This window comes from Bos javanicus, chromosome 4, assembly GCF_032452875.1.
Source record: "Bos javanicus breed banteng chromosome 4, ARS-OSU_banteng_1.0, whole genome shotgun sequence".
NCBI classification, from domain to species: Eukaryota; Metazoa; Chordata; class Mammalia; order Artiodactyla; family Bovidae; genus Bos; species Bos javanicus.
Genome location: NC_083871.1, coordinates 33,255,427 through 33,277,425, shown reverse-complemented (window position 1 = coordinate 33,277,425; position 21,999 = coordinate 33,255,427). Strand labels below are relative to the sequence as shown.

The window sequence follows — 21,999 nt, the reverse complement described above, 5'->3', positions numbered from 1 at the left end:
TTTGGGAGAAGCCAACACAATATTGTAGAGCAATTACCCTTCAATTATAAATAAAAGGATTTTAAAATACATCTCAACAATTAAAAAAAAAAAGATTGCCAGAAGAAAATTTTCACAACCTCAGATATGCAGATCACCACTCTAATGGCATGAAGAGAAGAGAAACTTAAGAGCCTCTTTATGAAGGTGAAAGAGAATAATTAAAAAACTGGCTTGAAACTCAACATTAAAAAAACTAAGATCATGGCATCCAATCCCATCACTTCATGGCAAACAGGAGGGCAAAAAATGGAAACAGTGGTGGGTTTTATTTTCTTGGACTCCAAAATCACTGCAGATGGTGACTACAGCCATGAAATTAAGACACTTCCTCCTTGGAAGGAAAGCTAGGCAAAGACACCACTTTGCACTTTGCTGACAAAGTCTGTATAGTCAAAGGTATGGTTTTTCCAGTAGTCATGTGAGATTTGGACCATAAAGAAGACTGAGAGCCAAAGCACTGATGCTCACGAATTGTGGTGTTGGAGAAGACTGTTCGAGAGTCCCTTGGACAATAAGAAGATCGGTCAATCCTAAAGGAAATCAACCCTAACTATTCAATGGAAGGACTAATGCTGAAGCTGAAGCTCCAATACTTTGACCACCTGATGCGAAGAGACAACTCCTTGGAAAAGCCCCTGATGCTGGAAAAGACTGAGGGCAGGAGGAGAAAGGGGCAACAGAGGATGAGATGGTTGGATGTCGTCACTGACTCAAAGGACATGAGTTTGAGCAAACTCTGGGAGATATTTGAGGATGATGGAGACTGGTGTGCTATATATACTTCAGGGGGCTGCAAAGAGTTGGACACAACTTAGCGACTGAACAACAACAACCAGGAATAGAGCTATCACTGAAGACACCTAAAAAGAACACGGGCCAGGTGTGTGAGGGGGAGATCAGGGTTGACCATGTCCCACTACTTCTGCACGGTCAAGCAAACATCATTTACCAATGTTTTCCTTCTTGCTGCTGCTGCTGCTGCTAAGTCGCTTCAGTCGTGTCTGACTCTGTGCGACCCCATGGACTACAGCCTACCAGGCTTCTCCGTCCATGGGATTTTCCAGGCAAGAACACTGGAGTGGGTTGCCATTTTCCTTCTTATCTGAATGTAAATTTCATCCCTCCTCTTAGCATTTCCAAACCACTACTCCCAACAAATCACCTTCTTTTGTCTTTAGCTGCAAATGGCATTTAAAGCAAGGGTTTCAGCCAGAGTACCCAGGTTGTCAAAAATGAAATTGCACATTTTTTTTTGCACCCTCAATATTACACTCATTATTCTAAATGAAAGACAAAAAGAAAATTTCCAGTTTGGTCTCTTTCCTTCCTTTCCGAGATTAGGCTCAAGTCTACTGTTACTTACAACCTCTTTTAAAAGATGTAGAATCCCATACTCTATATTTTGATAGCAGTGCTCAGTCAATTCAAAGCTATTATTCTGTTCATTTATTTGATTCCTTATTCTGTGTCTCCATACTTCAGGGTTATCCTTACACCCTCATTTTGCTCCTTTCCCCACTCACCTCAGATGCTGTGCTGATGTTGATGATGAAGTTTTACTTTCAGCCTCTAGTTATACATAAGGCATATAACACTTGGAACTTACCATTTAATATCTGTGACTCCAAGTATTCCTAAGTAAATCCAAAGGTCCATGATATGAGGCAATTTTTAATGTTGATAAGCTAACACATTTGAAGCCAATGTCCAAAAGGCAAGTTCTGATGGCAAGTCCACCAAATGCCCAAAACCCCTGCTGCACACCTTTGCTCTTTTCTGTGTATTATTTATTTCCTGATGTACTATAATTCTCAGCATATAGTCCAGTGCTATTTGTGACAGGGCACACTGAGAAAATCTTAGGCTATAATCTTCATGAAGATAAAGGATCTAATCTAGCATGAGTAAGGGGCTTCCCTGGTGGCTCAGTGGTAAAGAACTCGCCTGCAATGCCAGAGATGCAGGTTCACTCCCTGGGTCAGGAAGATCCCCTGGAGGGGAACATGGCAATCCACTCCAGTACTGGACTGACTGAAGCGACTGAGCACACACACATGCGCAGCACAAGTACAGTAATTCAGAATTTTACTCAAATGAGCGGAATGACTAGGGTAGAGAGACTGACGTTCCAGACAGGGAAAGCCACCAAACATGAGGTGTGGATACACTTCTCTTTTCCTCTCCTAGGAACACAGGATAAGAGCTACCTCCTTACGGATAAAACAGGAAGGCACCTTTAAAATAATGACACAGCCTGAGGACATGACATAAACCGATCAGAACCAAACAGGTCCAAGATGGCAGATGGTTCAACTTCTACTAGACCTTAAGCCTCAATATACGTTCATTGTAACACATCATCAAGCTAAATGACTCACCTTCAGGCACCATGACAGTTCTAAGGCCGATCATCAAAGACCAAAAAGTGAGTGATGGCCCAGTTCCTGGAAATCTCTGCCCTTGCCCCAAATAGTTGGAATAATCCTCCCATTTAGCCTATGAAACTACCCAGCCCATAAAATCTAACCATAGCAGTATTATGAGGCTGCTCTTACCTTCTGAGATGGCCCACACTCTGTGGATTGTGTTTGTCTCTAAATAAATCCACTTTTTACCTATCCCTCTGTCTTTCACTGAATTCCTTCTGCAACAAAACATCAAGAACCAGAGCTTCATTAGGTCCTGAAACCAGGTGTCTGATCTCAGTTGGAAGAGAGTGGGTTTTGGCCAGGTTTCAGTCCTGGCCACGTGGGTTACAGTCCCAAACTGAACAGTTTCACAGCCTCTCTCAGCTCCTTTGGAAGAGGAACAGGACCATCACTCAGGCGCTGTTTGTTACTGCTGGTGTCGGTGACTGCCGACCGCCTAAGGTACACTCTATGAGGGCAGGGACCCTGTTTTATTCACTCCAGAATCACTAGCACCCAGAACAGAGCCTGGATCTTCATGGCATTCTCAGCATTTGTCAAATGAATGAATATAAATGCCAGAGAAGTTACAAAAGCAGTTTTGTACCAAAAGAAGTAAAAAGAATTTACTCTTTATTCATTAAAGTTTACCAGAATTGGAAAATTTACATAGCATTTTGAAAATCCTAACTTCTTCATAATTTCAATATAAAATTTTCTTTAGTCATGTGTTTTGCTTTTTGTTAAATTTAGACGCAGACATAGGATAAAGATCACTTTACAGTTATTCAAAAATTATAAATTATCTATTTTTGTAAATTTTTTGTAAAGTGATTCTTTGCATCACTTTACAGTTATTTCCCCTTGAATAAAACAATGAAAGAAAAAGCCTAGTAAGGAGCCAGGTATTCAAAAATTATTATCTATCTATGAAGTATTCTTGCCCAAAAAGTTAATCCCAAATCTAAAAAGGGTCTCCTAAATGCGTTTCAATGTTTACATTTTTAAAAGAAACTGAAATACAACTGATTTCCAATACTCTATTAGCTTCAGTTATACAGCATAGTGAATAACTATTCACTATTTTTTGAATTATACTCCATCTATAATTATTTAAAGTATTGGCTATATTCCCTGTGCTATACATTACATCCTTGTATCTTATTTATCCTAGTTGGACTTTAGACGTTTACTTGAGAGTATCCTTTGAAAAGAAACATTAATGAGTAATTTAGAACCTCAAAAAACCCTCAAATGCCTCCTTATTTTTCTGGTTGTGTTAGGTTCAAAACCAGGCCCCCTGGAGTGGAAACATGGCGTCTTAACCACTGGACCACCAGCAAAGTTCCTAACCTCCTTTTTTATAGTAATTATTTCCTTGTTGTTCTTTGCCATCTTAACTACCGGAACCACCAGGGAATTCCCTCAAATGCCTCCTTTTCCCTTTCATTGTAAAATATAAGATAAACTCTGGATCCTTAGAGGAATGACTGATTCCAGGACCAGAATTATCCAAGATCAGCCTGTGGTATCTTGTACCAGAAAGCAAGAAAGTTAGCAATGACAAATGTATCTTGTCAGAAGTAAACAGGAAATAACATAAAGGCATTTCCATTAGTAAAGACTGGACAATCTGAGCTTCAAAAAGAAAAATAAATTTAAGTGATAGAAGGACACTGAATATATGCATTTCTGCTGTAATCCAGAAACAAAACAAAACTGTGTTTTTCAATCACACGATGAAAATAATTAGCCTGATGGGGAAAGGGCTTCACTGGTGGCTCAAATGGTAAAGAATCTGCCTGCAATGCAGGAGATTTGTGTTCAACCCCTGGGTCGGGAAGATCCCCTGGAGAAGGGAATGGCTACCCACTCCAGTATTCTTGCCTGGAGAATCCCCATGGACAGAGTCTACAGTCCAAGGGGTCACAAAGAGTTGGGTATGACTGAGCAACTTTCACTCACTTATGGGGAGAACAGGGCTATGGGATGACAACTCAAAGCCTATTCAACCTGCTAACTAAACCACTAAGAAAGACTGTGACAATCCTAACTAAACTTCAAACCTAGTGTAAAATATTTGTTAAATTCCTATTAATTAAAGAAATATTACAATAACTTTACGACAACAGCTTTAACAACGACAAACAAGTAAGAGCTACTTGATGGAAGATGGTCGAGGCTCCTGAGGTTGAGGTTTGCCATGAAGGCAAGGAAAAACCGCACAAAGCTGCATTGCTGCTGCTGCTAAGTCGTTTCAGTCGTGCCCGATTCTGTGCGACCCCATAGACAGCAGCCCACCAGGCTCCCCGTCCCTGGGATTCTCCAGGCAAGAACACTGGAGTGGGTTGCCATTTCCTTCTCCAATGCATGAAAGTGAAAAGTGGAAGTGAAGTCGCACAGTCGAGTACGACTCTTCGTGACCCCATGGACTGCAGCCTACCAGGCTCCTCTGTCCATGGGATTTTCCAAGCAAGAGTACTGGAGTGGGGTGCCATTGCTGCATTACTACAGGTCAATCATCTCCAAGTCCTAGCTCAATTGAGCTAGAGAGGAGGGTAAGAATGTATTATGTACAGTGAGAGAGCGCCATCTATTGGTGGCCTGAAGTATTTGCCTGTATTCAGTTCAGTTCAGTCACTCAGTCATGTCTGTCTCTTTGGGACCCATGGACTACAGCACCACAGGCTTCCCTGTCCATCATCAACTCCCAGAGTTTACTTAAACTCATGTCCATTGAGTTGGTGACACCATCCATCCATCTCACCCTCTGTCATCCCCTTCTCCTCCCGCCTTCAGTCTTTGCCAGCAACTGGGTCTTTTCCAATGAGTCAGTTCTTCCCATCAGGTGGCCAAGGCATTGGAATTTCAGCTTCAGAATCAGTCCTTTCAATGAATATTCAGGACTGATCTCCTTTAGGACGGACTGGTTGGATCTCCTTGCAGTCCAAGGGACTCTCAAGAGTCTTCTCCAACACTACAGTTCAAAATCATCAATTCTATGGCACTCAGCTTTCTTTATAGTCCAACTCTCACATCCATAAATGACCAATGGAAAAACAATAGCTTTGACTAGATGGACCTTTGTTGGCAAAGTAATGTCTCTGCTTTTTAATATGCTATCTAGGTTGGTCATAACTTTTCTTCCAAGGAGAAAGCGTCTTTTAATTTCATGGCTGTAATCACCATCTGCAGTGATTTCAGAGCCGCCCAAAATAAAGTCTGTCACTTTTTCCATTGTTTCCCCATCTATTTGCCATGAAGTGATGGGACCAGATGCCATGATCTTAGTTTTCTGAATGTTGACCTTAAGCCAACTTTTTCACTCTCCTCCTTGACTTTCATCAAGAGGATCTTTAGTTCTTCGCTTTCTGCCATAAGGGTGGTGACATCTACATATCTGAAGTTATTGATATTTCTCCAGGCAATCTTGATTCCAGCTTGTGCTTCCTCCAGCCCAGCATTTGTCATGATGTACTCTTCATGTAAGTTAAATAAACAGGGTGACAATATACAGCCTTGACATACTCCTTTTCCTATTTGGAACCAGTCTGTTGTTCCATGTTCAATTCTAACTGTTGCTTCCTGACCTGCATACAGGTTTCTCAAGAGGTGGGTCAAGTGGTCTGGTAGTCCCATCTCTTTCAGAAGTTTCCACAGTTTGTTGTGATCCACATAGTCAAAGGCTTTGGCATAGTCAATAAAGCAGAAATAGATGTTTTTCTGGAGCACTCTTTTGCTTTTTCGATGATCCAGTGGATGTTGGCAATTTGATCTCTGGTTCCTCTGCCTTTTCTAAAACCAGCTTGAACATCTGGAAGTCCACGGTTCACGTATTGCTGAAGCCTAGCTTGGAGAATTTTGAGCATTACCTTACTAGTGTGTGAGATGAGTGCAATTGTGCGGTAGTTTGAGCATTCTTTGGCATTGCCTTTCTTCAGGACTGGAATGCAAACTGACCTTTTCCAGCTTTGTGGCCACTGCTGAGTTTTCCAAATTTTCTGGCATATTGAGTGCAGCACTTTCACGGCATCATCTTTCAGGATTTCAAATAGCTCAACTGGAATTCCATCACGTCCACTAGCTTCATTCGTAGTGATGTTTCCTAAGGCCCATTTGACTTCACATTCCAGGATGTCTGGCTCTAGGTGAGTGATCACACCATCGTGATTATCTGGGTCGTGAAGATGTTTTTTGTACAGTTCTTCTATGTGTAATATATGTCGGCCTAATTGTAATTTGATATTTTAATAGCTGTTACCTGCCAAAAATATATACAACCAGGAACTGCCATGATTTTCCCATTTTTAACTCGGCTATGATGACATCATTGCACTCTGTTAGAATCTACACCAGTCATCCTAAAAGTTGTGAGCCAGGGTGCCAAAACATCAATGACTTCTGGTTTTCAGGCCAACGGATCACACCATTACTACTCACCGTGAACTACACCATTATGCAATATACAGCCTTGAACTGGAGCAGTGTTGAACCAGAACAGTGGCCTAGTTTTAGCAATGCATGATTCTTCACTCTGCTAGTCAAGACTCTTCACTCCCTTCTCTAGGGAGCCCTCTAAAACATTTTACTACTCCTATTTTTCAAATCACGAATAGAAAGATTTCATCAACTAGAAAAAAATCATTTTACCTTTTATCAATAATTATTATGACAAGGTGTTTAGCTCTTGTATCCTGTTATGAGACTGTTCTCAAAGTCTGCAATGAGTGTTTCACTAAGAATCACTTGTACAGCAGACAGAACATCTCTCTGAATGCCTATCACAGATCTATAATATTATCATAAATATTCATCCAACTACCATTGAGCCTGGCTGCCAACGCAGGAGACTTTAGAGACGCAGGTTCAATCCCTGGGTAGGGAAGATCCCCTGGAGGAGGGCATGGCAACCCACTCCAGTATTTCTGCCTACAGAATCCCCTTGGACAGAGGAGTCGAATAGGCTACAGCCCACAGGGTCGCAAAGAGTCAGACAAGACTAAAGTGACTTAGCATAGCATAGCACACCATTTAGAAACTCAATCTCAAAAGTGAATTCCTTGATACTCAGGGATAATACAATCAAGTCCAAACTCACTGTCTGACCTGTACCATTTAGGCATGTTAAGGTAAAACATTTTAAACTCAATATTCATCTGAGTGATTATATTAAGGAGATCTACGGTTTCTACAAGCCAAAACAGACTAATAATCTTGATTACCTTCTTTGTCCTAACAGTATTAAACATGATATGACTTAATACTTATAATAACCCACAACACAAATATTATCCCCATGTTACAAATAAGGCAACAGAGGCTCCAAGAAAATAATTCAACTGAGATTGAGCTCATAATAGGCAAGGACAGAGCCAGTATCTGAGCACAGTCCTGATCTGCGATGAAGCTGTGGAATGCTCCTCTATGATATCATCTACTGCCCAAACTACACAATGTTCAGATTTCACGAGTATTTAAAGACATTATTAAAGCATATTTTAATGGTAATTAAAAAACACATCTAACCTTTGAGAAATATATAAAAAGTTAAGTGGCAAATTATCTTAATCACCCAGGAAAAGATAATCAACATAATGTAGAAGCAAATATTTCATACTTCATATTCCATTTAATGCTCCTCTTCTAACCTTTTTCCTTATATGTTATATCTTTGACTGCAGACCTTCCTGTTGGAAAAAAATCTCAGTGACATAGGGAAGAAAAAATGTCTACTCTCTCCCTACAGTTTCAAAAATGCCAGAGATTATCTGTACCTTAAATGTGATTCTGATAACGTAGCAAATCATAAACATTCTAGAAAACACCTACTCTTCTATTAAGTGTTCTGTAATGCTTTCTGTATAAAGGGATCTTGTAAGGCACCAATTTACAACCCATCCTGAGACTGCAACCATGTTATGTGAAAATAAATCTTTAATCTCTAAATTCAATAACCTAATTCTCATCAGTGACTTTAACTTTTTATTTTTTGCTCTAATAACTTAAAGAGATTAACTAGATTAATCTAGTAACTTAAAGAGATTAAAACTTAAATTGATTAGTATTTGATTAGTAACTAATCAATTAGTAATTGATTAGTATTGAGATTAGTAACTTAAAGAGATTAAAAACAATTGTAAGGTTTCTTTGCAAAACCAGAAAGATCAAGGACACTTCTATTATAGCAATAAGATAAAACCTAACTCACAAATTCTTTTTTAAACTAAAAAGTTTGAGACTTTCCTTTAAATTATCAGAAGTAAAATAAATGTGATGCATTCAAATTTAATTCTTCAAATGGAAATAGCTCTGTGATGAAATAAAAACCGACTACATAATTATTTTTAGATTAAAAGCATTTAGAAAAACTACCAGTATTACTTGCAAAAGAAAAATTACTTTCTTAATCTTTTAATTGTAAAGAAATAACCAGAAATCTCTATTGTTTGCTTCATGATATTTTTCTCCCTGCTTATAGTAGTGAGGGACACTATAGGATTAGTAGTATTAATGTGCTCCTCAGTGAGAGAGACCCCACAGGACACATTCTCTTTAAAATATTTTTTAAAAATCTTAAGAAACAATAAGTGAACGTAATTCTTATCAAGACACAAATTCCTAGAAACACTAAATTTTTATGTTCCTTAATAAAACTTTTTTACTTAAAAAAAGCATTTAATTTTCTTGGTTGCAAATTATCTCCATGCAAATTATGTGTTAATTACAGAAGGAACAGCAGTAACTATACAGAAGAGAAAAACATCTTAACCAAATGATTAAAATTAACATCACTAATAAAAGGCCAACAGACTTCATGGACCTCTGGATGTGACACCCTGAGAACACACTGCTTGCTTACTATTCCAGCCCCAAATGGATAAGCTCATTCTAATTACAAGAAAAAGTAAACAAACTCAAACTGAGGGACAGTCTATAAAATTTCTAGCTTGTGTTCTCAGAAATACCAATCTCAATTGAGATAACCACTGAAATGCTAACATTAAAAGTAACTGAAGATACTGAGAGTCAATGCAAAATGTGATCCTGGATTAGATCCTGTACCAAAAAAACAAAAGCAATATGAAACATTACTTGGACAACTGATGAAAGTGAAATATGAGATATAGGTAAAATGGAAGTATTCTACTGATTTAAATTTCTTACAATGAGAGCGGAACTGTGAGTGTGTAGGGTAATGTTATTGTTCTTGGAAAAACACACTGAAGTGCTCTGAGGTATGCAACCTTTCGGGTAGTTCAAAAAAACATGTCCACATATACAAGGAGGAGAGAATCATGACATGTGGAAAATGCTGAAAATTGATGAAGCTAGGAAACAGCATATAGACATTATTTTGTACTATCTTTGCAACCTTTCTGAAAGTTTGAAATTATTTCCACTGCTATGCATATACACTGAGGAAACCAGAACTGAAAGAGACACGTGTACCCCAGTGTTCATCGCAGCACTGTTTACAATAGCCAGGACATGGAAGCAACCTAGATGTCCATCAGTAGAGGAATGGATAAGAAAGCTGTGGTACATATACACAATGGAGTATTACTCAGCTATTAAAAAGAATGCATTTGAATCAGTACTAATGAGGTGGATGAAACTGGAGCCTATTATACAGAGTGAAGTAAGTCAGAAAGAAAACACCAATACAGTATACTAATGCATATATATGGAATTTAGAAAGATGATAACGACGACCCTATATATGAGACAGCAAAAGAGACAGATATAAAGAACAGACTTTTGGACTCTGTGGGAGAGGGCGAGGGGGCGATGATTTGAGAGAATAGCACTGAAACATGTATATTACCATATGTGAAATAGATGACCAGTCCAAGTTCAATGCATGAAACAGGGCCCTCAAAGCTGGTGCACTGGGACAACCCAGAGGGGAGGGATGGGATGGGGAGGGAGGTGGGAGGAGGGTTCAGGACATAGGTACACCCGTGGCTGATTCATGTCAATGTACAGCAAAAAACACCACAATATTGTAAAGTAATTAGTCTCCAATTAAAATAAATTAATTTTAAAAAAGAAAAAAATTTAAACCCATCCTTAACATTAAGTAAATATTAACACGAGGAGGTTTTCACTATAAACAACTAATTGATAAAATTGTTTGACAAAACGGTATGGCTAGTAAAAGTGCTTTAAACTAGTACTTTAAACACTACTCTAAGGAGCTGTGCCAGATTGTAGATCAATACACAGTTTTCAACAACAAAAAACTTTCTATGAAAAAAATGTCAGCTCTACTAAACTGCACTCAGTGCATTCTGGCACATCCTGGTAACAAAAAGTTTATCTAGTGGCACTGTATGTTCAGTAGTACAGTGTACTTTGAATGGATGCTCTTATATGCCATCTTTTTGCAATCACTAAAACCTGAAAATTATGCATATACATTTGGAATAACACACACCATATTATCACAGTTAACTCTGGGTAACACAACCGAAGGTGCTTTTTATCTTCTTCCCATATTTTGGAATGTTTCTACAGGGAACATGGATTAGTTTTACAAGAAAAAAGGAAACTTTTTTAAAAAGACTAAGTGAAAAAGACCTAAATAGCAGGCAATCAGATTTCTTGGAAATTGAATCCTACACCAAACATGACATTTTTCTTAACTTTACATACTGCCCAAACTTTTCCAAAAGGACTCACTTACAGCTGATCTTGAAGCTCCACAATTATATATTCTAATTGTTCCTTCTCCAGTTTATGAGCCAGGTCAGAATCTTCAATCCTCTGTAGTAGTATTTTATTCTGAGCGACAGATTCAGACAGCTGGTTCTCTCGAAGTTGTAAGAGTTCTTCAAGATAACCCTGGAAATAACAAGTGCAAAATTCTAATATGTATCTTGAAAATAAATGCTGAGTAGATTAAATGTTATTCTTAGCTATGTTGTAATGAAATTATTTCAAAGTATCACTGAAGAAATGGTAAATAAAACGGTTTTAACTGAATTAAAAATTTAACATATGTTCTCCATTATTTAAAGTTCTCTAAAGTTCAATGAGATGGCTGGATGAGATGAGATGGCTGGATGGCATCACCAACTCGATGGACATGAGTTTGAGGGAACTCCGGGAGTTGGTGATGGACAGGGAGGCCTGGCGTGCTTCAATTCACGGGGTCGCAAAGAGTCGGACACGACTGAGCAACTGAACTGAACTGAAAGTTCAATGAAGTATGTTTATAATTTAACATAAACCTGAGTTAAAATATTATAATTTCTAAGCTCTGCAACAGTGATAAACACTCTAAATGCCTTCAGGCTTCAAAACAGACTTAATTATAGAATTATTAATTAAAAATCTGCCTCTCAGTGGTTATTTTTCAAAAACAGTTATTAACATTTTAGCATTAGCATATTACAGGAAAGCAGCATAATGTCTAGGTTAGGCCTACAGCGTAAGGGACTGTCTCGTGTCAAACTCCAGTTCTACTACTTATAAACTAAGTGTGCTTGGGTAAATTATTTAATCTCTCTGGGTCTTTGTTTCATCATCTAAAAATGTGGGAACAAAAAGGGTATCCAGCTGAGAAGATTAAATGAAAGGTAAAGTGTTTAGAATACTATTAATACCTGGTATCCTGTATGCAATGTATAATTCGTGGCTAAAATTATTAGCAGACACTTAAAGACAGATTCTCCCTTATCTTTTAACTCACTTATTGGTTCTTTGTCCTTTTGCCCTGCTTTCTAGGAGTGTTCATTTAATTTATTCTCCAAATCCTTATACTAAATTTCTGAACTCAAGAAATCTTATTTTTAATTTCCAAACTTTTTTTCATGTTTTCTGCTGTTCCCTTCTCATGGCATTCTATAATTTTTAGATACAATGTGCTTTCTTCTTAGGATATTCATTAGACTTTTTTTTTCTTAAAGTGTTCTTCTATTCCATTTCTTATCCTTTTTACGTGCTTAACATTAGAAAACTACTTTAGCTATTCTGGCTTCATAATACGTATTAATAGCAACTAGTACTATTCCTAATACGTATTCATAATACATATTAATAGCAACTAGTACTATTCTTTTTCAGATTTTTTTTCCTGTCAATTTTCAAATATTTGGTTTTCTCCATAATAAAATCTCAAAAATTAAAAATAAATTTAATTTTTACAAATGAAACTGTTATATGTGTACACAGCTTAGTTTAAGCTATGCATGATTATTTTTAAACATCAGTAATTAACAACACAAATTCCCAGCACCTGGATTCACTGCCAGTACTTTCAGAGACACACCATGTCTTTCTGATCACATCCCCTGTTCTCTGGAGGGATGACAACATCCTGAGATTTGTGTTTATCACCCCCTTGCTTTTCCTCCAGCATCACCACAAATGTGTCTTCTTAAACAATATACTGTTTAGCTTGGCTGAGTTTTACCCATATTCTTTTGCAACTTGCTTTTTCGTCTAGTGATGAGTCTCACTACAGTTGCTGCCTTTACTCTCAACAGTGCACAGTATTCTGTTGTATGAATAATGTGGCCTATTTACTCACTCTCCTATCAATGGCCATTTAGATTATTTTCCATATTTCTTAATATAAACAACATTACCATGAACAGTCCGTTATATGATACCTGGTACAGACATCTGAGAGTTTCTGGGACACATGACTAGGAGTAGAGTTGCTGGGTCATAGGCCTTAGATATCTGTGCACTTATTAGATAATGCTGAACTGTTCATACCACAGGTTTTAACACTAACCATATCCCATTTGAATTCATGTGACTTTATATTCAGTATCAAATATATACTGAATATATCAGATATATTCAGTATCTAAGTTATACTGAATTCATAAAATCAATTGGAAACGATTCCTTCTTTTTCCTATTCTCAAAAACAGCCAGTAGAAAACAGGAATTACTGCCTCCTGAACATTTGGTAGCATCTACCTCAGAAACCAAACAGGTCTGGTGATTTGAGGCGAAGGAGGGAACAGATTTTAAGCTAGTTGTTTAATTTCTTCAATGATTATAGGTCTGTAAGTTTTGAGAAGTAGTATTTATAAAAACTCATCTAAATTTTCTAAGGTACTGACATAAAATTGATAAAATTATTAATAATTATGGGAGGGCTCTCCCTGGCATTTATAGTTATACTGTCTATTCTCTTTTAATTCTTAAAATCATCTATCTGTGCCTCAACTCTTTTAAATTTAATTATGGCTGATTCTATTTAATTGGTTTGTACAGATAATCAGCTTTTGGTTTAACTGATTATGTACTTCTGTTTATTTCATTAATACCTGCTTTTATTTTTATTATTTTGAACTGGTTTGTTGTTTCTGCTTACTCTTGGATGCTTCGCTCTTTAATTTTCATTCTTTTCTAGGATAAGTAGTTCTCCGAGTACTGTGCAAGTTGCAACTTAGTACTATCGGTGTCCATTGTTTTAATTCCTGTTCATTTCTAAGTATTGTCTCATTTCTTTTTGACCCATAACTTAGAAGACTTTATTTTTTTTTAATCTCCATTGGTGTACTTTAGGTGGTGGTAACCTTTTTCTATTGAATCTAATTTTAATGTATTGTGGTCACTATTGTATCATTTTTTGTATTTGCTTTGTGACCTAGTATAGCCCATAAAAAATGGAATAGTTGTCCCATGTATGCTTTAAAAGAATGTGTATTCTAATTGTTAGCATTTACCATATTAAAAAAAAATTTATTTATTTATTTTTGGCTGGGCGGAGGCTTCACTGCTGCGTGGGCTCTCCTCCAGGCGTAGAATGTGCGGGGTACTCTCCAGCTGTGGTGCATGGGCTTCTCACCAGAAGGTGCAATTGCTCCTCTTGTTGTGCAGCCCGGGCTCTAGGGCACGCGGGTTTCAGTGGTTACCCACCAGGCTTTAGAGCACAGACTTAATAGCTGAGGTACATGGACTCAGTTGCTCTGAGGCATGTGGGATATTCCTGGATCAGGGATCGAATCCAGATCTTATGCACTGGCAGTCCACTAATAAAAATTGTAAATAATGCATTCATTGACCAGCAGGTGGATTCTTTACCACTGAGCCACCAGAGAAGTCCCTACCATAATTTACTTCAAGCTTACTAGTTGCATTGCTCAAGGTCATTACATCCTTACCAAGTTTTTGTCTGTTTAATCTGTAATTATTGGGAAGTAAAAATTTTCTACTATTATTATGGATTTACTCATTTTTCCTAGATATTCTATTAATTTCTATTTCATATTTTTCATGGCTGAATTTTTAAATGCATGTAAGTTCAGTACTGTTACAGATTGCTGGTAAATTCTTCTCTTTTAAAAAGGCAATATCTTTCTTTAGTCTTAATAATACTTTTTGCCTTGATGTCGTGTGAATTATACTGATATAGAATTATTTTGGTTAATATTTGCCTACTCTATTTTATCCTCCTAGTTTCAACGTTTTTTGAGTCACTATTTTATGCATGCCTTTTACAGATGGGCAGCATGTCACTAAAACTTATGATTTAAAAAATAAATATAAGGCAAAAACCATTACAATATTGTAAAGTAATTAGCCTCCAATTAAAATAAATAAATTTAATTTAAAAAAACAAAAAATAAATTTAAGAGTTTGTCTTTTTTTTTTTAATTAATTTTTAAGATTATTATTTTTTCGGCTTCTCCGTTTTAGCTTGTGGGATCTTAGTTGCCTGAACAGTGGTTGAACCAGAGCCTTGGGCAGTGAGAGCACACAGGCTTAACCACTGGACCACCAGGCATTCTCAAGAGTTTGTCTTAATTGTCAAGCTTATACCTTTCCCTTTTATGGCAATGTTGACTCTTGGCTGTATTGAGATTTCTGTTATTTTGTGTTTATTTTTTTAAATACTATCTTCATTTTTTTCTCATTTGCTCTTTTCTATTGTAATGATCACATTTTCTTTATTTCTTCTCTTTCTTATTATCAGTTTAAAAGCTAAATATTCTGTTTCTTTAACTGTAATTTTGGAAACAGGCATATACCTTAAAAAGGGTGTCTACACTCCTTTTACACTACACTACTTATAATACATAGATCCTAAGAGGCTTTAACTTCAATCACCCTTTCTCACCCTTTCTGATACTATTAGATAGTGTTTAGTTCCATTTTAATTCCCAGGGAGGTCTGAAGCCAGACCTAAATGTTAAGCTTCCGATATTTTGTAATTCAGTCGTTAAAACACTGCTATTATTAACAATTAAATTATATAAACTCAGTTAAGTAAATTCTATTGAAAAACAAGGATTAAGTAAACTGTATTTAAAAACTACTCAAAATAACTACTACTTAAAATAACTACTACTCAAATAGTAGTAGTTGAGTAAAAATAACTACTCAAAATCCATCACTTCCCAAATATTTTACAACAGTATATTATTGCTATCTGTGCTCTTCAAGTCACAGTCATTGTATTTCTCTGGGAGAAAAACATCTCCCCCTTATCTTGCATTCAGTAACATCAAACAGGTAGTTTTAAGTTGGCCATGACGGGAGTATTTATCCCAGAGAAATCGGCAAATGAAAGCAAATCAGAGCTCATCGACTTCCCCTGCAAAGAAGGGGAACTTCTCCAGTTCTTAAGCATATTCCAGATCATCACTGCTGCCCCATACTGGCATTACTACTGCTGCTGCTATCTCATGTAGTCAAGGTTTACCAATTTCTGTGCTTACTCTGCCACTGTGAGTCTCATTCCTGTCTTCGAGGTTCAGTTTCCAACTTGAATGATAGTGGGCCTAGATTTGCTGTGTCCTGTTGGTATTAAAACACAGGTACCTAGGTTAAGGGAATGGCCCCTCACCACCACCCCAGGAGTTCGCAATGCCTTTAACTCAATTCGCCCCACTTGTTTTTAGGCCCTTCCTTGTTTATAGAGTCCTTCAGCTCAGTTCAGTCACTCAGTTGTGTCCGAGTCTTTGTGACCCCATGGACTGCAGCACACCAGGCTTCCCTGTCCAGGATCAACTGCTGGAGCTTATTCAAACTCATGTTCATTGAGTCAGTGATGCCATCCAACCATCCTGTCCTCTGTCATCCCCTTCTCCTCCTGCCTTCAATCTTTCCCAGTATCAGAGTCTTTTCAAATGAGTCAATTCTTCCCATCAGGTGGCCAAAGTATTGGAGCTTCACCTTCAGCATCAGTCCTTCCAGTGAATATTCAGGATTAATTTCCTTTAGGATGCACTGATTGGATCGCCTTGCTGTCCAAGGGACTCTCAAGAGTCTTCTCCAACACCACAGTTCAAAAGCATTAATTCTTCGGCACACAGCTCTCTTTATAGTCCAACTCTCGCATTCATACATGACTACTGAAAAAATCATAGCTTTGACTAGACAGATCTGTGTTGGCAAATTAATGTCTCTGCTTTTTAATATTCTGTCTAGGTTGGTCTTAGCTTTTCTTCCAAGGAGCAAGCGTCTTTTAATTTCATGGCTACAGTCACCATCTGCAGTGATTCTGGAGCCCCAAAAAAATAATGCCCCACTGTCTGCATTGTTTCCCCATCTATTTCCCATGAAGTGATGGAACCAGATGCCATGATCTTAGTTTCCTGAATGTTGAGTTTTGAGCCAACTTTTCCACTCTCCTCTTGTACTTTCATCAAGAGGTTCTTTAGTTCTTCGCTTTCTGCCATAAGGGTGGTATCATCTGCATATCTGAGGTTATTGATATTTTTCCCAGCAATCTTGATTCCAGCTTGTGCTTCATCCAGTCCAGCATTTCTCATGATGTACTCTGCATATAAGTTAAATAAGGAGGGTGACAATATACAGCCCTGATGTACTCCTTTTTCAGTGTGGAACCAGTCTGTTGTTCCATGTCCAGTTCTAACTGTTGCTTCTTGACCTGCATAAAGATTTCTCAAGAGGCAGGTCAGGTGATCTGGTATTCCCATCCCTTTCAGAATTTTCCAAAGTTGGTTGTGATCCATATAGTCAAAGGCTTTGGCATAGTCAATAAAGCAGAAGTAGATACTTTTCTGGAACTCTCTTGCTTTTTTGATGGTCCAACCAATGTTGGCAATTTGATCTCTGGTTCCTCTGCCTTTTCTAAATCCAGCTTGAACATCTGCAAGTTCACGGTTCACATACTGTTGAAGCCTGGCTTGAATAATTTTGAGCATTACTTTGCTAGTGTATGAAATGAGTATAATTATGCTATAGTTTGAGCATTCTTTGGCATTGCCTTTCTTCAGAACTGTAATGAAAACTGACCTTTTCCAGTCCTGTGGCCACTGCTGAGGTTTCCACATTTGCTGGCATATTGAGTGCAGCACTTTAACAGCATCATCTTTTAGGATTTGAAACAGCTCAACTGGAATTCCATCACCTCCACGAGCTTTGTTCGTAGTGATGCTTCCTAAGGCCCACTTGACTTCACATTCCAGGATGACTGGCTCTAGGTGAATGATCACACCATTGCGGTTATCTGGGTCATGAAGACCTTTTTTGTATAGTTCTTCTGTGTATTCTTGCCACCTCTTCTTAATATCTTCTGCTTCTGATAGGTCCCTACCATTTATGTCCTTTATTGTGCCCATGTTTCCATGAAGTGTTCCCTTGGTACCTCTAATTTTGTTGAAGAGATCTCTAGTCTTTCCTATTCTATTGTTTTCCTCTGTTTCTTTTCAGTGTTCACTTAGGAAGCCTTTTTTATCTCTCCTTGCTATTCTTTGGAACTCTGCCTTCAAATGGGTACATCTTTCCTTTTCTCCTTTGCCTTTTATGTCTTTTCTCAGCTATTTGTAAGGCCTCCTCAGATAACCATTTTGCTGTTTTGCATTTCTTTTGCGGTGGGGTGGTGGTGGGGGCGGGGGGTGGGGGTGGAGGGGGATGGTCTTGATCACTGATTCCTGGACAATGTCCTTAGTGAGCTCTTACTCTTTGAGAGAGAAGTTCTGTATGAAACTGTTTCAAAATTTTATTCTACTTGGCATTTTCACATTTTTACAGTGTAAAGGCTTTTAGTTATCTTAGTCTGACTTCTTGCTGGTATCTGGAACCGGAATTCTTCTTTCACAAGGTATTAAAGCTTTCTTTGTATATCTTAACTAGCAGTTGTTTATCTACAGGAAATCTTTTCATATTTGTAAATTTCCTTTGTAACCATTTTCCTCAGTGTATTTTTTATTGTTCTAATATTTCTATTGATAATTCCACTAAGGCTTTTCCTAAGTAGCTCATCTATGAATAACAGTAATTTGAAAGGAAGGGAAGAAAGGAAAATAAACAATACATGAAAATTAAGAGTTAAGATGCTAGTTGGTATCCCAGTCTGCTATGTACTCCCCTTTGCCTACTATAGTGCTTAACACACAAAAGCTGCTAAAATACCTGATTTTTAAAAAAGGAGACAGACACACATATATGGAATTTCTTAAGCAATCGCTATTACTACATTTTCATAAACCAAATAATCTTTTATAAAATTAATCCTAGAAATTAATACTTCAAACATATAAATGAAACTGCATACAGGAGAATAAATGGGTCAGCGTTATATTAAAATGTAAAATTAGAAAAAGTTTAGCAAACAAAAGCCTCTCCTAAAATTGGGCCTGATTTTTAATTTAGAGGAGGACAATCCAAGAACAGAAAGGAAGTAGCAATAGGTAAATACTTGTGTTTAGCTAAAAGATCTTTTGGTAGTGACAGTCTAAAGGTAGTAACTAGAGTCGAAATGAAATGACTTCTGATGACTGATACACACCTTCTGTTCCAGGGTGAGCTGATACTTCTGTTTGACTCTCTTACACTTGTTGAACCAACTGTTCTCATCCATGATGACTGGAGGCCCGGCCTTCTCTGGAGTGCTGCTCTCACTGTCACTGCTTCCCAGAGTTCTCAGCTCTTCCTCGTCGCTGCTGATACTATCAGAACTGAGAAGATCAACATTTTTAAAGAACTAAAGTTCACAGTATGTTCCATGTTGTTTTTTTAGAAATACTTCAGCATTTGCAAGTTACTGGTAAGTAAGCTCCAAAATGTTCAGCACTAACTATACAATAATGATGATATTATCATCAGGCCTACAGATGCTACAGAAGTTCAAGTGAGGTTTACAGATCTCAGATCTAAGGCATTAACACAGAAAACTATAAGAATGTCCCGAAAAGAGGCAAAAAAACTTCCAAAGAAGAGAGCCAGAAACTCCACATGTGCTGAGAAGAGTTTTCTCGCTGGGCTGTTCTCACTGACTGTTCAATCTCCATTGTAAGGCAGACAGCACATCTCCAGTGTGCTGCCAGTGGGGGTATAATATCAGCACAATGCTCACGATCAGCTTGGCTTTGACTGAAAACAAGAGGTTCAGAAAACCAGTTATACCTAAACACTTTCTACGGGGGGAAGAAGGAGAGACCTAGGTGAAGCAGAGAAAAAAATCTATTACAATCCATATGTAAAATTCCTTATGACATCAGTATGGTAGAAAACACAGAACAAGGTGAGGAAAAAGTAGGAGAGAAGCTAAATAATGGAGAGAAAGGTGTGCTAACATGATTGTCTAGTTTAGAAGAAAAATACACTTTAAAAGGAACAGGGAAAATAAATTTTAGAATACCAGCAATGATATTAACATTTAAGAAACAGCATAAAAATAGTCTCTATAACCCTCAAAGTATACAAAAAATTCTAATCTATCAAACAGAGGAACAAAATTAAAAAATACAGTCAGTTTAAAACAAAAAATAAGGTGGCAGAATAAGCACTAATACAAAAGAAATTACAAAAATCTTAAATAGGTTAAACTTAACAGCCAAGTCAGATGTTCTGGTTTGATTAAGGCAAGTAAGTGCCAACAGTAAGCTATCTATAAAATACACATGAATACAGAAAAATTAAAATTAAAAAGATGGAAACACACCTAGAAAATATGAACCCAAGGAACTCCAGGTCAGAAATTATAATTTTGTAAGTTAATATAGCTATAATGGTAGAAAACACAAGGATCAAAGAAAGATCTTCTATTTCTTTATCCTCTACTATCAGCATTTGCAACTGTTGGGTTCCTGAGTCAGGTCCAAGCCCATTGCAGACGTGAATTAGAGACTGCTACATAAAAGTTCAACCCAGGTGATGTTCTTAGCTAATGATCTCAGAAACAAACCAATGAGCAAACATGCCAAATGAAGTCTGCCTGTCACATCTGTGGCTCTGGAAAGCTGATAATAAGGTTTCAGTTTTGAAAAAGAGACAAGCAGAGCTCTTAAATGATGGTATTTGACATTAAAAATTAAATGAATTAGCTAAAAAGCAGATAAACTTAAGAGAATTAGTAACATTTAAGGTAGATATGAAGAAATTACAGTATTAAAGATTGTCAAAATGCTAAGAAAAAATAACTGCTGAGACAGGCTAGCAAGTACAGCATAATTATCCTTCCAGAAGGAGGGCAATATAAGCATATTTTGAGAAAACTAAAATTTAAGGGATTTACCAACAAATTCTCACTAAAACAAACTTCCTAATCATTGTAATTTAGGAAAAGGGAAACTGAGTTAAGAAGCACTAAGCAAAGAAAATAGTGAACTTGTGGGTAAACCTAAACAAGTTGAGTATAGAACACTGACAACAATGCCTAGTTTTATGGAGTTTTAAATAAACCAACAGCAAACTTACAATTCTGGACAGTAACAGCATATGTCAAGCATGAGATGATTATAGAGTTAAAACAATACAAGGTCCTCAGTCATCTGGATAAGTGTAAAGATACTAAATTTAGCCTTTGTTAAGGTTTAGATATGCATAGTAAAACTAGTAAAAGTACCACCAGTAAAAAAAAAAAAAGCCTATAAAAGAAGCCTAGTAAAAGAAGAGTCTATAAATTAAAAATGAATAAGGAATAAAATGGCAGAAGAAAAGTTAACCCCCCCCCCCAAAAAAAAAAAGAATCATAAGACAGAAAGAGTAGAGAAGAATGTAGGGCAAACAGAAAGTAAGAATGTGTTGTGTGCTGTGCTAAGTCACTTCAGTCGTGTCCGACTTTGTGCAACCCCATGGTGTCAGGAAGCATTTAACAGGAGGCTTCCTGTGTGCTGTTTTGGGTCCATCATGAATCCTCTGTCCCTTATTAATTCCTGAATATTCAGGAATTAAGTGGAGTAGCAAACTACTCCCGGGGGTTTAAGAATGCATGCATTTCGTTCCTTAGTTTTTCCATACAGTGATAAGTAACTATTTACGACCCTCTTCCTTTTTATGAACCATATGGCAAAAGTGATTATTTACAACCCTCTCTCTTTGATATGGATCGCCTTATGTTTCCTTGATAATTTGTAAGTCTGGACTTTTGATTTTTATCTTTGCTGAAAACAGCTACCTTGAAAGACAGTATATATACTCACACGATGTTGAGTAAAACACCTTTGCTCCATCAGAGCTTGGGTCCCCGTGTCTTTCTCTCTCTGTGTGTGTGTGTGTGTGTGTGTGTGTGTGTGTCTCTCTCTCTCAGGCTAATTCTCTGGAGCACAGAGGCTCACTGGGCTCACTCTCCTGGCTGGGCTTCTAAGACCCTCTCAAGAAGGCGCTCTGTGCC

At 37.5% G+C, this 21,999-nt stretch overlaps 1 protein-coding gene across 4 annotated transcripts in view; it reads right to left on the bottom strand.

Moving 5' to 3' along the window:
* Positions 1-21,999, bottom strand: part of RUNDC3B (RUN domain containing 3B) — a 170,688-nt gene that overhangs the window by 34,183 nt on the left and 114,506 nt on the right. For all 4 annotated transcript variants that reach the window (XM_061413723.1, XM_061413726.1, XM_061413724.1 and 1 more), the window contains 2 exons: positions 19,174-19,342; positions 11,137-11,294 (listed from right to left, as the gene is read on the bottom strand). In XM_061413723.1, the coding sequence (XP_061269707.1) occupies positions 11,137-11,294; positions 19,174-19,342 (327 nt within the window). The remainder of the gene's footprint in view (positions 1-11,136; positions 11,295-19,173; positions 19,343-21,999) is intronic.